Below are 12,112 nucleotides of genomic sequence, written 5' to 3'. Positions count from 1 at the left end.
GAGCATACACCACACTCTTTAAATCTATTTATTGCAACTGCTGAACTGCACTGTAAAATTGTAACATAAGGGGTGAGTTTGTCTAGGAAACAATCCGATTGAATAGAACAGCCTATCCACTCCAGTTGTAAATTAGGGTGCTTGATTTTAGTTCATTGAACATATCAAAGCAAAACATTTAAAAAATAGGGATGAAGATTATATGAGTATAAAATAGAACATGTGGGATGGTGTTAAATCATTTTGATTATAAAGGTTATTGAATTTAATGTTATTGAAATTAAAATTGCTTTTAAATAAGATTTATTGTTAAAAAATTGATATTTGCGAGTAGTTATGTGCGATGGTGGTGTAATGGTCAGCATAGTTGCCTTCCAAGCAGTTGATCCGGGTTCGATTCCCGGCCATCGCAGTGTTTTAAGTTTTTAATCAAAATTATTCCTTAAAAATAAACAAAAAAAAATGATTGGTAACTAACACTTAGGCCCCGGGGAGATTCGAACTCCCGATCTCCTGTTTACTAGACAGGCGCTTTAACCAACTAAGCCACGGCGCCGTTGAATTTGCATATTTCTGAATAATTTCGTCAAAATTTTAAACTTCCTGATACAAAATGTATTCTTGTTCATAACTGGTTAGTTATGAATACGAAATGCTTGAAAAAACATCCGCATTATTTAAAATTCAACGCACAGACGTACACGTAAGCGATTGTGCATGTGATGCAGGAGTTGCAAGCTCTCGAAGAAGTCGCCAACGCGGCGAAAAAAGCCACGCGGATCATTCATGCATGAAACGCCGGAATCCGCGGGATCCGCACGTCAGCGCTTGCCCTCCTGCTCCGGGCCGTCGCGGATATATCTCGCCGGACTCGTTTGAGCGATTTACGATCGCGATTCACGATATCGTCCCTCTTCCCAGTCGCCTCCGGCATCGCAAAAGCCTCTCCATTGCTTCCAACCAAGAACCAAGCAACAACTTCTTAGTTTTAAGTGTTCTAAGTTTCTGCAAACGTTAGAAAACTTTGCTTTTTAGTGTTTTACTATGAGAACACTTTTCCACTTATAAATTCATTCGTTTTATTTTCGCGCACAGACGGAATGAAGGAAAAGTCGATAGATCGGATTGAATGTACGCGGGCAGTCCATGGCTCCTGATGAGAGAAATATGTGGAGCGAAGTGGTGAACAGAACAAATACAAAAGTTCTCTCCTCATGCCGCGAGAGAGGAGAGTGCGTGATGAATGAACGTAAATAATCCTGCCGATCGGCTGCCTGTGCTTTGTTTTGCAAACAAGCTTAATTAAGCAATAAAATAAATTGTTTATTGCCGGTTTAGTTTATGCGAATAATTAAATTTTCCGTACGATGCGAGAATGGTTTGCAAACGCATTCAAAATGGCTGTCATTAACCATTTTATTGGTATTGTTAAAATAGGCTTTTTAGTGCTTGTGACATAAGTCGATTTATAGCCGATGCTGAATGAGGCATAATCCACGAGAAAATCCGATAACAAGAAGCATGCGAGTTTATTCGTCACAATTAGTTATTTATTAAACATTCCGCTGGGTGTGAAGATTTTCCTGATACGAAGATTTGCTGACCACAATGACGCGCGTTCTGTGCGTGCCTTATTATCGCTGGTGAGCATAATAAAATGCAACGAAATGATCGGGCGAAAAAAATGTCGAGTTTTTTGATAATTGGGCGGCAAACGGCGGAAATTAGAGCCTTCAACGCCTTCACAATTTAGGTGCCAACATTATACACACAGTGTGTACATTAAATCATTAAAAAACTATCAAAAACACTTTTTATTCATGATTTTACTTCTTTTTTATTAATTTTGAGTTTAAATCAATATTTATCATCATAATTTTTATTTAATTTATTAATTAAACTATAGTTATAATTGTTATTAGTAATATTGAACATAGTGTATGTATGCAAGGCCACTGGACTCATCTTCAGTCGAAAAGTGAAAAAGCGTAAAGTCATGGTGCCTAACGACCGGATTAATAAAATGCGTTTCTTTTCTCTCTGCGGGCGCGTCATAAGCGCACAGTTTAGCAGCAGTTTGACCCGTCTTTCGGCGGCGGCGGCGGCGGCCACCGAGACAACAAAAACTGTTTTAAACATGACCGATTATAACACAAAACCATCGTTAATAACCCCCGCATGCGCGCGCTGACTCGCAACTCCACTGTCCGAGGAGGATTGAGACGTAAAGCTGGGCACAAAACCGCACGATGACAAGGTGGAAAATGCACACGTCAAAAGTCGTAAAGGGTGGCGCATTCTTTAATATTATTATTTCATCACCTCACATGAGCTTGGCGAATAAAAGCCGAATTTCACGCAGTCATATTTTATTAAATTTTATATTAAAATTTACTTTTCGGTGGTTGTTTGCCAGCTTTTGCTCGTTTTCTTTCATCGTCGAGTTCTTTTTGGGAAATTGCACCCCCACTGTTTACCAGAGCTATTTCTATTTCCGAGGGCAGAAGGCGGCCTTTGATGTGTGGAGGGGCGTCGTCTTCTATGAGCGGTTCAACTGCTGCCCCCGGTGCAAAATGCACAGGACACACGTCTAAATTCAGCCCGCCTCCACTGCCAGCGCTTGATTTGTTGTAACCGTGTCGGAATTTAATGCTTGGTGTACGCTTCGCTCTTTCACTTCCATAGGTTTTATATTGATAATAAAATAATTTATGACTGAAAATTTTGACGGACTCCATTTTGACATTGGAAATAATTTTTAAAAATAATTGTCTCTCTAGATGTATATTTGGTAGTATAACTTGAATACAACGATTTTTTCGAAAAAAATCATTCCGTGCCTCAGGTTGTTTGTGTTTGTATTAAGCACGCCTGTGCGGTCAACGAAGAAAGGTTTTGAAAAGGGAAGACCGAAGACCCTGCATGCCTGCAGCAAGATGGATTCACCTTCCGTTCGCGTCGATTTTGAAATCCAGACAACCTTGCCCACAGCGCATTGCTTGAACTTGTTATTTTCGAGTATTTAGAGTTTGTTCTTCTTCTTCTGAATGAAACGGTGAAAAACCTTTGAAAAAAATTCCAAACTTGTTTCAAAAATGTACAATTCATTATAAACACTTGAAAACTGGTCATCTTTAGATCCCAATTATTTTCAATTACATTTCTAATAGCGCTTCTCTCTGCGCCTGTTGAAATGTGATGCATTCATATAGTCATCTTTATTATTGTTGGCGTTTTGTGGTTTTCGTTTCTTCAAGACACTCGAATATGTTCTTTTCTTATTATTGTTATGATTGCAGATTGTCGGCGCTTACTGCCTTCTAGTGGTCGTTTTGTTCGCGTGAATTTTTAACTCAAACTTCTAAGAAACAATTTGCGGCGTGACTACGTAAATTAACACTTGAAAATCACAAAGAATTAAATCAATTTAAACGCGCATATAATAAATATACTTAAAAAGATTTATTACTTTCAACTAGTTTAGTTTTGATGCAGTAAAAAATTGACGTTTACAATATCTGAAATAGTATAATACATTTCAACACGTACATCGATAATATTTTATTACGTTCATAATTCTCGTGTTATGCTAACACATTGTATGAATAATTTTCGATGGAAGGTGTTTAGGAACCATACGAAGGCCGCTTGACCACCGCGAGACGCGCAGCTTTGGGAAGGAGTGAAAAAGCGAAACCAAATAAAGCGCCTATTAACTCCGGAGACCGTATAATGATAGGGTGCGCTATAATAAGAAGTCAAACTCGCTTCTTCTTCAGTTGCTTCAGTCTCCAGTCGGCCGCTGCTCACACGCATCGACGTCCTTTACTACATTACTACCACCACCACTGCGTGTGGATGCATGCGATGGTCAGTCAAGCAACTAGCCGAGGCACCACCGCGAAGGTTTCATAATCTCTCCTTTTCTTCGTGGCCTTTATCACGCTCGTGGTTCGACGGCGTCATTATAACGTCGTACGTCTTTCTTCGATTTTTTTCTTCTTCTTCGCCCGGCTGCGATTTTTTTCCTCGCCTTCATCACAGACCAAAGACCAGTAGATTTTTTTTCTTCTCAGGTAAATATTTCAGTACTCTATGGATTTCTCCGGTGAGAAATAATGAAAATGACAATTAACAATTAATATGATTACTGATTGTTATCAGGCGACTGTTTACTGATAAATGTATATAATTATATAGTGTGCTTCGGGGGTTGTTGTTCTATGCCTTGGAGCGTAGCGGAAGCGATAGTAATCTAGACATCTTCAAACCTGATGATCACGGCAAAAATAAAGGAGGAGAACAGAAGAAGGTGCATCTTGCATCAACCGAAAAACTTGATTATTAGGAGGGACACGCCGTCACGAAAGAAATTAATCATTTTTCATGGCCCAATGGAGCTGGTCATGATCCTACCTATCTGATATTTCAACCCAAAACGCTGCAGCTCATTACACCTGTGTTGTCTAATTAACGCAAACTTTAATTATACCACAAATGAAGTAAAATTTCTTGCGGGGTTTTTTGTGGGTGCCTCACGCTTCTGTTTTTGTTCTAACTACTTACATACAAGTACATCACAACAGAAGAAATTCAGAGTCAGGAATTCCAATTAGACACCCAATTAGAGAAACGGCGATATCTCATAATACTCGTAATTTAATTATGCATTCACTGATACCGCTGGAGGATGAGAAGGAAATGCATCCAATGAAACTAATATCGATGTTGTTGAATCTAGGAAACATCCTCCGCAGTCGTTTTCACGGTTTATGCACTTTGCATCTTCACTCTTCGGGATACTAGCTGGAGCTAGACTAACATATGAGCACACAGTTTGAACATACGCTTGTATGTACTTATACTTACTTACATTGTGGCTGGACTCACGTGTGGTTCTTCATTCCTTCTTCACTGCCTGTGCTGGTGCGTTGTGCGTACGTTCGTTAAGCAGCGTTTAACTAATAAGAATGTGGCTTGCCGAAGGTGGCTCCGGCACGATGGTAATTTCAGGAATGCGCGTAGATAAATTTCAATCTTTTTTTCTTCAATCGGCCGCCATCTTTGCATTGCAGCGCAGCGAGCAATTAACCAGCGAAGAGAATCGAATAAGGAAATATTTCGAGTCATAACTCAATTCTCCCAAGTCTCATAGCACAAGCAAACATTAACAATCATTGATTAACTTCTGATAACATAGGTGACATTGATGAGTATCATGTTATTGTCATATTTAACGTCCGGGTGTGTGAATGAAAATGTCCTCTGTGCGGGAGTACATTATCTGCTTTTAATTGTGTGTCGCCCGCCGAAGAGCGCGCTCGAAGCGAAGACAATTGCTTCGTACATCATCCGAACACGTTTCGCAATACGCCTACGGCGGTTGCGGAGGCGCCACGGAATTTCTTATTGTTTAATTTCGCTTGTATATACTCCTAAGTTATTAAGTTATTTGCAGTCTTTTTACAACACTGCGTTTGTGTAGTCAGACTTGTTTTACGAGGCATTTCGCACGTTTTATATATTTTCAGGACTCGATTAAAAACACTTCCTGCATTATTAACGAAAAAACAAACAAAAATTCTTTGTTATTTTAATAATGTTGTTGTGTAATGATAAGAACACATTAGATTAGTGTGTGTTGTATACACAGCAGTTGCATTAACATACTAGTTTGTAATTAACTAATTAATACGCGTTCAACAAGCGGTGTAATTTCTGCAGCTTGCTAATAACATTATTAAGTAGTGCAGAATGAAGTTGAAGCAGAAGATGCGTAAACGTCGATGGCGGAGTGCTTCAATTACATGTAAATTATGCGTGTAGTATAGCAAATACAAATTACAGAGTAGTAAATATTTACAATTGGAATATTTATTAATTTTAAATGAATAAATTCATGTTTCATGTAATTTAAGAAAAATAATAGTTAGGCAACCAAATGTGCACGACTAAGAAACACATTCAAAGTTTAAGCGTACAGCAATCGCAAATTTACTAAACGTGCTGCTAAGCGCGCTAATTAACACATGTAATACGCTGTAAGATGTTTAGAAAGATACGCAAGTGTCGGGAAGATGTATCAATTGAAAAGTGGAAAGAAGTACCCATATTACATGCACTACAATACAAGTTAAAGCCCAGCAGCAAGATTTTGCAATTTTACAGCTTAAAAATAAAAGCGTAGGTGGTTTAACAGAGTAGATGAATAAAATTAGCATTAAAAACCAGCTTTTAATGTTTTACATTTAAAAATTTTAAATGTTGATGCTCCGTGAGCACTGAGATTTAAAATAAGTGATTGAATGCATACGAATGACCAATTAGCGCAATTCAATCGAACGATAAACCGTCTGCCAAGTTTTTCACGTCTTCCCCTCTGATTGTCAATTAGAATTAAGCCGAGTGTACAATCATAAACGATGGAAAGTGCACGAATTTATAAATAAAAATCAATGCCGACTTGCCGATGTTGTTGACGTTGTTAACCGGCGCGCGTTTTATATTTTAACATAATACGATATTATATCGAAGAATGCCTCCAACCTGCAAGGGCTGCGAGGCATCGCAAAGCGAAAAAAGTGGCCTGATCGCCGATCGTTACTCATAATGATTTCGTATTTATGTTGTGCCCTCGACGAAAAAAAAGCGCTCCGAAACAGCACTCAACAACGCAGCAGCACTCGTCGAAAACGAAAAAAGTGTTGAAGTCGTTGTTCCCACCTTCGTACAATCTTATAGTCTCTCCACCGAGCACACACGGCCACATACCCCCTGCTACTTTAACCCATTTCAATACAAATGAGTTTGGTGAAATATTTATTAGTATTAAATTAAGTGTCGGGATATATGCGAGGTGCGTGCTTGGTGCGCGTTTTTTCTGAAAACCGACGCTGGCGTTTTGTTACTCGTTGCTTGTTGGGCGCGCGCGTGTATGCGTGTGGATGAGTGTGTGTTGTTCATGTTTAAATAATAAACGGCGAACAATTAAAACGAAACGCACCACGTGGCGTGCGTACGGTGTGCGAGATGGACTTGCCGCTGTTGCCGGCGCGACGTGAAGCACACAAAAGCACACACAACGGCAGAGGCACGCTAATGAAGAACAAATAAACGCTGTTCGGCGAGGTGGAAGTTGCGTCCAAAATGAATACATCATTATCGGGAGTTGAGGAGGATAGTGGATAATAATCGACTAAGTAGGGAGTCCTGGTGACGCTAACAAGAGCTTACAAATGTAAAACATTTGTTTGTTACACTTTCAACTTACGGTTGAATGTTTGAAACATGACTTAAGTACACTACGTCTTATTTTAATGAGCATTTTAACTAGTGTAGTCGATAATGCAATATTTGTAAATTTTTACTTTTAAAAATTATATTTTATGGTCATGAAATCTTAGATTTTGACGGAATTTTTTAGAAATGTTGTTATTCAACGGCGCCGTGGCTTAGTTGGTTAAAGCGCCTGTCTAGTAAACAGGAGATCGGGAGTTCGAATCTCCCCGGGGCCTATCGTCCTATAGAGGGCGTTTCTTTTAAAATAACTCAGTGTTTTATTGATATTTTCTAGATCTAAGTAAAATTCTAGGAAAATTTCATAAAAATACTTTAAAATATTAGGCTGGCGTCAAAATAAGCAAATGTTTATTTCTTTGAAGGAAAATTAAATTTTTAAACATTTTTTCAGCTAATATAATTAAGGATATTGGCGCCGTGGCTTAGTTGGTTAAAGCGCCTGTCTAGTAAACAGGAGATCGGGAGTTCGAATCTCCCCGGGGCCTAGGCGGTGTAAAACTTGCCAAAAACGAAATTTTTCGAACAGTTTGGTGTGTTTTGCGTAATATTCTCTACTTTAGATGTTATATTCTCCATACACCTAAATATTTACTAAGCAAATTACCTAAGTAATCAAATTGCATTCTATTTGACTTAAATTAAGTCAAAGAAACCAGATTTAAGTGAAATTCTAGGCGTAATTAAATACTTAAGTTAGATGAACCCTTCACAAGTTGCGTGCAAGTTGTACACTCACTTCAACTAAATTTTCTGTTGTTTTCTGAGCAAATTCTTTGCTCTTTCCTCATTCGCGGCAGTTACAGCATCACTTACTCCAACGAAATGGAGTAAAAACATTTAATTGTTGGCATTTCGGGCGAGAACTTCTAGCATTCCAATTCGATTGGTAAGTAATTCTATAATTACACATCGTATCGACTTCGAACGTCTTGGGATCGCGTTGGATTTAAACATTGGCGTGTTTTGGAGCTTTTGGCCGATGCGCGTCTAGTTATTTAACAAATAATTGGATAAACCGGTAGAATCGCCATTTGATCGTGTAATGGAATCGCTCGAATTTCACTCGTGTTTGTACTCCTAACGCAGAATTCCGATTCTAATCGAAAACGCATGGATTCTTTTGTGTACGCACTCACCTACACATTACTATTCATCAAACATGCTCATAACCCACAAACTAAAGCATGGGAATAATAGTTTGTGCATAAAAAAGACTCAAAACAATATTATTAATTTTAAAACAAAAAATGAATCAGTAAAAAATAGTTGTTTGCATTTTTTTGTTAAAAATCACAATTTACAAGCAAATTTCATCGATTTTGAAGTTTGTAAACATAAAGTTCATGCATTTTCACCTCCAACTTCACTTCTTGCCTTCCCTGGTCATTAGCCCTTAGTGTTTTGCTTATTTCTGAGAATCGAACGTCACTCCAATTTCAAATGCGTACTTTTATTGCATTATTAAGTGCCGTCCAGCAATAATTCCGATAAACTCGAGAATTGTAAGCATAAAACAGAAATTTCATCCGCACGGCAAATAATAACGTAATACCAGGGCAAGTAACAAATTGTTGTTTTCGATTTACGAGAATATCGCTGACCGTTTGAGGAGCCAACAAAAAAAACACGCCGCGAAGAAGCAAATAACCAGTAAGTAACAAAGTAACATTCTTACTAGTTGCTTGTAATTATAGACTCCGCATCGGTCAGTTCGAGACGTAACTGTAGCGTGGCGAACAATTTCTCTTTCTCGCAAATTAATTGTTATTAATTCGTGAAATTAAATTCACGAACTAATTGATTTTCAAATCGGGCGAATGTACGCATTGTCAAAACCGCAACATTGCGAGTTAATTATCGAGGAGTTTTTACATTAATTACTAATCTAACAGTATTTAATCGTTAAAAAAAATCACGATTTTTTAATTTCACAAAATTAAATTGATAAATAAAGATAAAAATGTTTTCTATTGAATTTTTATTAAAAATAATTTTTGACCGGACGTAAGAATTCAGCAAATTCAGAATTTTAGTTTAGCAACCACCAAACAACCAGACAGCCTCGCAACTTCTTCAGTTCTCTCTCTTCGTACGTAAGTACAACTCGCGTTCCACGATTTCCCCCATCACGGCCATCACCATCCATCGCCGAGCTGGCGTTCTCTCTTGCACTCACAATTCTTTCCCAGTGTCTCTCACGCCGGTCGTCCCCCAACCGCGACCGCGACTGTGCACCAGCTTCAGTATCTGCTGAGCCGTTGCATCGTGCATGCAGAGTTCGTGCGCGTTCGGTCCGTTTACGCGTACGTTCGCAGCGCACACGCATATCACAATCACGTCTCCTTCAGCATACTCTCTAAACGTATCGCAGTGTCTTCCTATCAGTGGTAACACACCATCGAAAATTCAACACGCAGCCAACGAAAACATTAAAACACAATGTGCGTTACTTAAAACTCAATTCATTATTAACATTATTGGTGATTTTGTACTTGTGGACTTGTCTCGAAAATATCAGTGGAATGTTACTGCTACATCGTGCGAATTTTGTGTGAACTTGTTTCGGTTTTTTGTTTATTATCTGCCGGTGTGTGTGCGAGTGAGTGTGGTGTGTTGTTTTGTTGATAACGCAGGCACGCACAGGACGCAGAGGACGATGATGCAGCGTCGCATTGCAACGTCGTCGCGGCCGTCGCTGTTTTAGTCGCTCTTTCGAGGAGGTTTGGTGATTCGAACGCGGCTCGCGGTTGTTGTTGTTCGCGGTGAAGATGTGCAGTGTCGTGTGGCGACTTTTGTGTAGGAGCATGTCACATGGATATTTATTACACTTTTTCCTTCTGTTGCTCAACTTATTACAGGTAAAAATTTTGCGTAATAATTGTTTCTTAGAAATAGATTTTTTAACCGAAAAGGGTTTAAACACTACTACTATGTAAGCGGTCGCAGTTTAAAATTGCGAATGAAACGATAATTTCATGCCGACACGAAAAGCCTAATTACATCTTTGGAGCTGACTGGCGCTTAGGCCACTTTGGGTATATCTAGAGCACGATATTAAAACGTCAGCGGGGCAGCAGCAGAAACGAGAAATTAAACGAAAAACGCTTAAGAATTGTTTACGGTTGCGTCCGCTATTAATCTTCTCCTGAAACATTTAAAATGTCGAAAATTTTGCGGTCTATCACGCCGTTATTAAGATAAGATTGGAAGCAAAACAGAAGTGCATATTAGAATTTATTTTTAAAAACAGATTTCCGTGTCTTTCAACACAATACTGTTTATGTGTTGTTAAAATGTTTGCATTTTGTAACTTATGCAATGGAAAGATAATTAAAGTATTTTCGTATGCAAATTTGTTTCTTGAGGCAAAGCAGCGTGTTTTGAGACCGCATGCGGTGCGAGTTTCCGAAACTTGTTTCGTTCCGCGTTCCGTATCTTCAGCGTTCAAGCAGATTAACTTTTCGGATGCACTTGCGCGTCGATGATAAGGGGAATAAAAGAAATTTAAACAAACCGGAAAACGATTACCTCCAATTTTCGGTTGTTGTGGTTAGCATTCGTAGCTATAAATTACATGCAAACACTTTAGCGTCGTTTCGAGTGTTTTAAGTGAATTGGGAGGAAATTTACATTCTCCACATGTCATGCGCTTGTGAAACGCCAGTTGGGCCGGACATTGTTTCGACTCAAATTAATTTAATTAAATTAAGACGCTTCGTGGCTCGCTTACAAAACAAATACTTTACGCTTAATAGCGTCCCGTATAAATTAATTGATGCGTGTGAATTTTCGCACATTTAAACGTCCCTAAACGAATTAGATTAACGGCAATTAAGATAAAAAATATTGTGTTCATGTATGTTTATAACGTTTACATTGTGAAGTAGTCTCCGTCGGCTTCCGATTATGATTTCTTTTCAACTTTTGTGGTTGCTTGGTGTTGTAGGAACCTAAGTACGTAATGAATTATGAATTGTAAAAATTGAACCTAATTGACTAACAATGCGGAATGTTTTACACTGCAGGACTTGTTAAATATTCAGATTGATCATGTGTGGGAATATTAAAAACTACACGCAGTCAGCGGAACTATATGTTACTTATCAATATATTCGCACTTGGCAATAAAGGTTATCAAATATTTAATTTACTCTACAAATTCCCACGGGTGATATCAATGAGTAAGTTTTTGATATAAAATGAAAACTGGAACTTGCTTAAATATCAATTACCTACTCTGTTTAATTCTAAGAATTTAAGTCCAAAAATTTGTATTTATTGCAGTTTTACTTAAAAAAATATTCAAAAAATTTCTAAAAGTTTATTTGAAATGCTTTTTACCAATGCATTAAGCAATATTTACACAAGTAATGAAAAAAATGCAAAATTTTTATAGCTAAACTTAACGAGTAATTAATTGATTAGTAAAACAATGAATTGCTATTGTTATTGCCATATTAAAACGCCCAACATTCTATAAAACAGTTCTTGTTGTTATAATTATTAATTATTTATTGATAACATGCTCACGATTTAATTTTTACGATTCAAAAACAATCCTGTTTTTTAACTTGTGTTATTTGTGTTAGAATTGTGATTTACACGTGTAATATACGTGTACATAGAGTTTCTAGTGCACTTATATCGCTTTATTAACCGGAAAACCGCACGGATATTTCCTGCCTTTGAAATGAATCCCTTCTGCGTCGTTGCGCCGCACAATAAAAGCGCTTTTATGCCGATGCGCGGTAAAGTAGCACCTCTCTTCGAATTTCGAATGGTGTACCTACCTGACGCTCTATGCACTTCGCAG

General features: G+C 38.1%; 1 protein-coding gene and 4 non-coding genes across 6 annotated transcripts in view; 4 read left to right on the top strand and 1 right to left on the bottom strand.

The window, feature by feature from the left end:
* Positions 1 to 340: 340 nt before the first annotated feature.
* TRNAG-UCC (transfer RNA glycine (anticodon UCC)) lies at positions 341 to 412 on the top strand. Its single transcript has one exon. It is a non-coding gene; the product is annotated as a tRNA-Gly (tRNA).
* Positions 413 to 482: 70 nt separating this feature from the next.
* TRNAT-AGU (transfer RNA threonine (anticodon AGU)) lies at positions 483 to 556 on the bottom strand. The gene has a single exon. It is a non-coding gene; the product is annotated as a tRNA-Thr (tRNA).
* Positions 557 to 7,440: 6,884 nt separating this feature from the next.
* On the top strand, positions 7,441 to 7,514 carry TRNAT-AGU (transfer RNA threonine (anticodon AGU)). The gene has a single exon. It is a non-coding gene; the product is annotated as a tRNA-Thr (tRNA).
* A 196-nt stretch (positions 7,515 to 7,710) lies between these two features.
* TRNAT-AGU (transfer RNA threonine (anticodon AGU)) lies at positions 7,711 to 7,784 on the top strand. The gene has a single exon. It is a non-coding gene; the product is annotated as a tRNA-Thr (tRNA).
* A 1,771-nt stretch (positions 7,785 to 9,555) lies between these two features.
* Positions 9,556 to 12,112, top strand: part of LOC135801971 (protein jagged-1b-like) — a 49,009-nt gene continuing 46,452 nt past the window's right edge. For both annotated transcript variants that reach the window (XM_065315509.1, XM_065315508.1), the window contains exon 1: positions 9,556 to 10,157. In XM_065315509.1, the coding sequence (XP_065171581.1) occupies positions 10,068 to 10,157 (90 nt within the window). In that variant the 5' untranslated portion in view covers positions 9,556 to 10,067. The remainder of the gene's footprint in view (positions 10,158 to 12,112) is intronic.

This window comes from Atheta coriaria, unplaced genomic scaffold (genome assembly GCF_025399875.1).
Source record: "Atheta coriaria isolate IRGN ID8LTWV9N9 unplaced genomic scaffold, Caltech_Dcor_3.1 hic_scaffold_14_pilon, whole genome shotgun sequence".
NCBI classification, from domain to species: domain Eukaryota; kingdom Metazoa; phylum Arthropoda; class Insecta; order Coleoptera; family Staphylinidae; genus Dalotia; species Dalotia coriaria.
The sequence above is the reverse complement of the archived record's forward strand: the minus strand, read 5'-3'. Positions and strand labels throughout refer to the sequence as shown.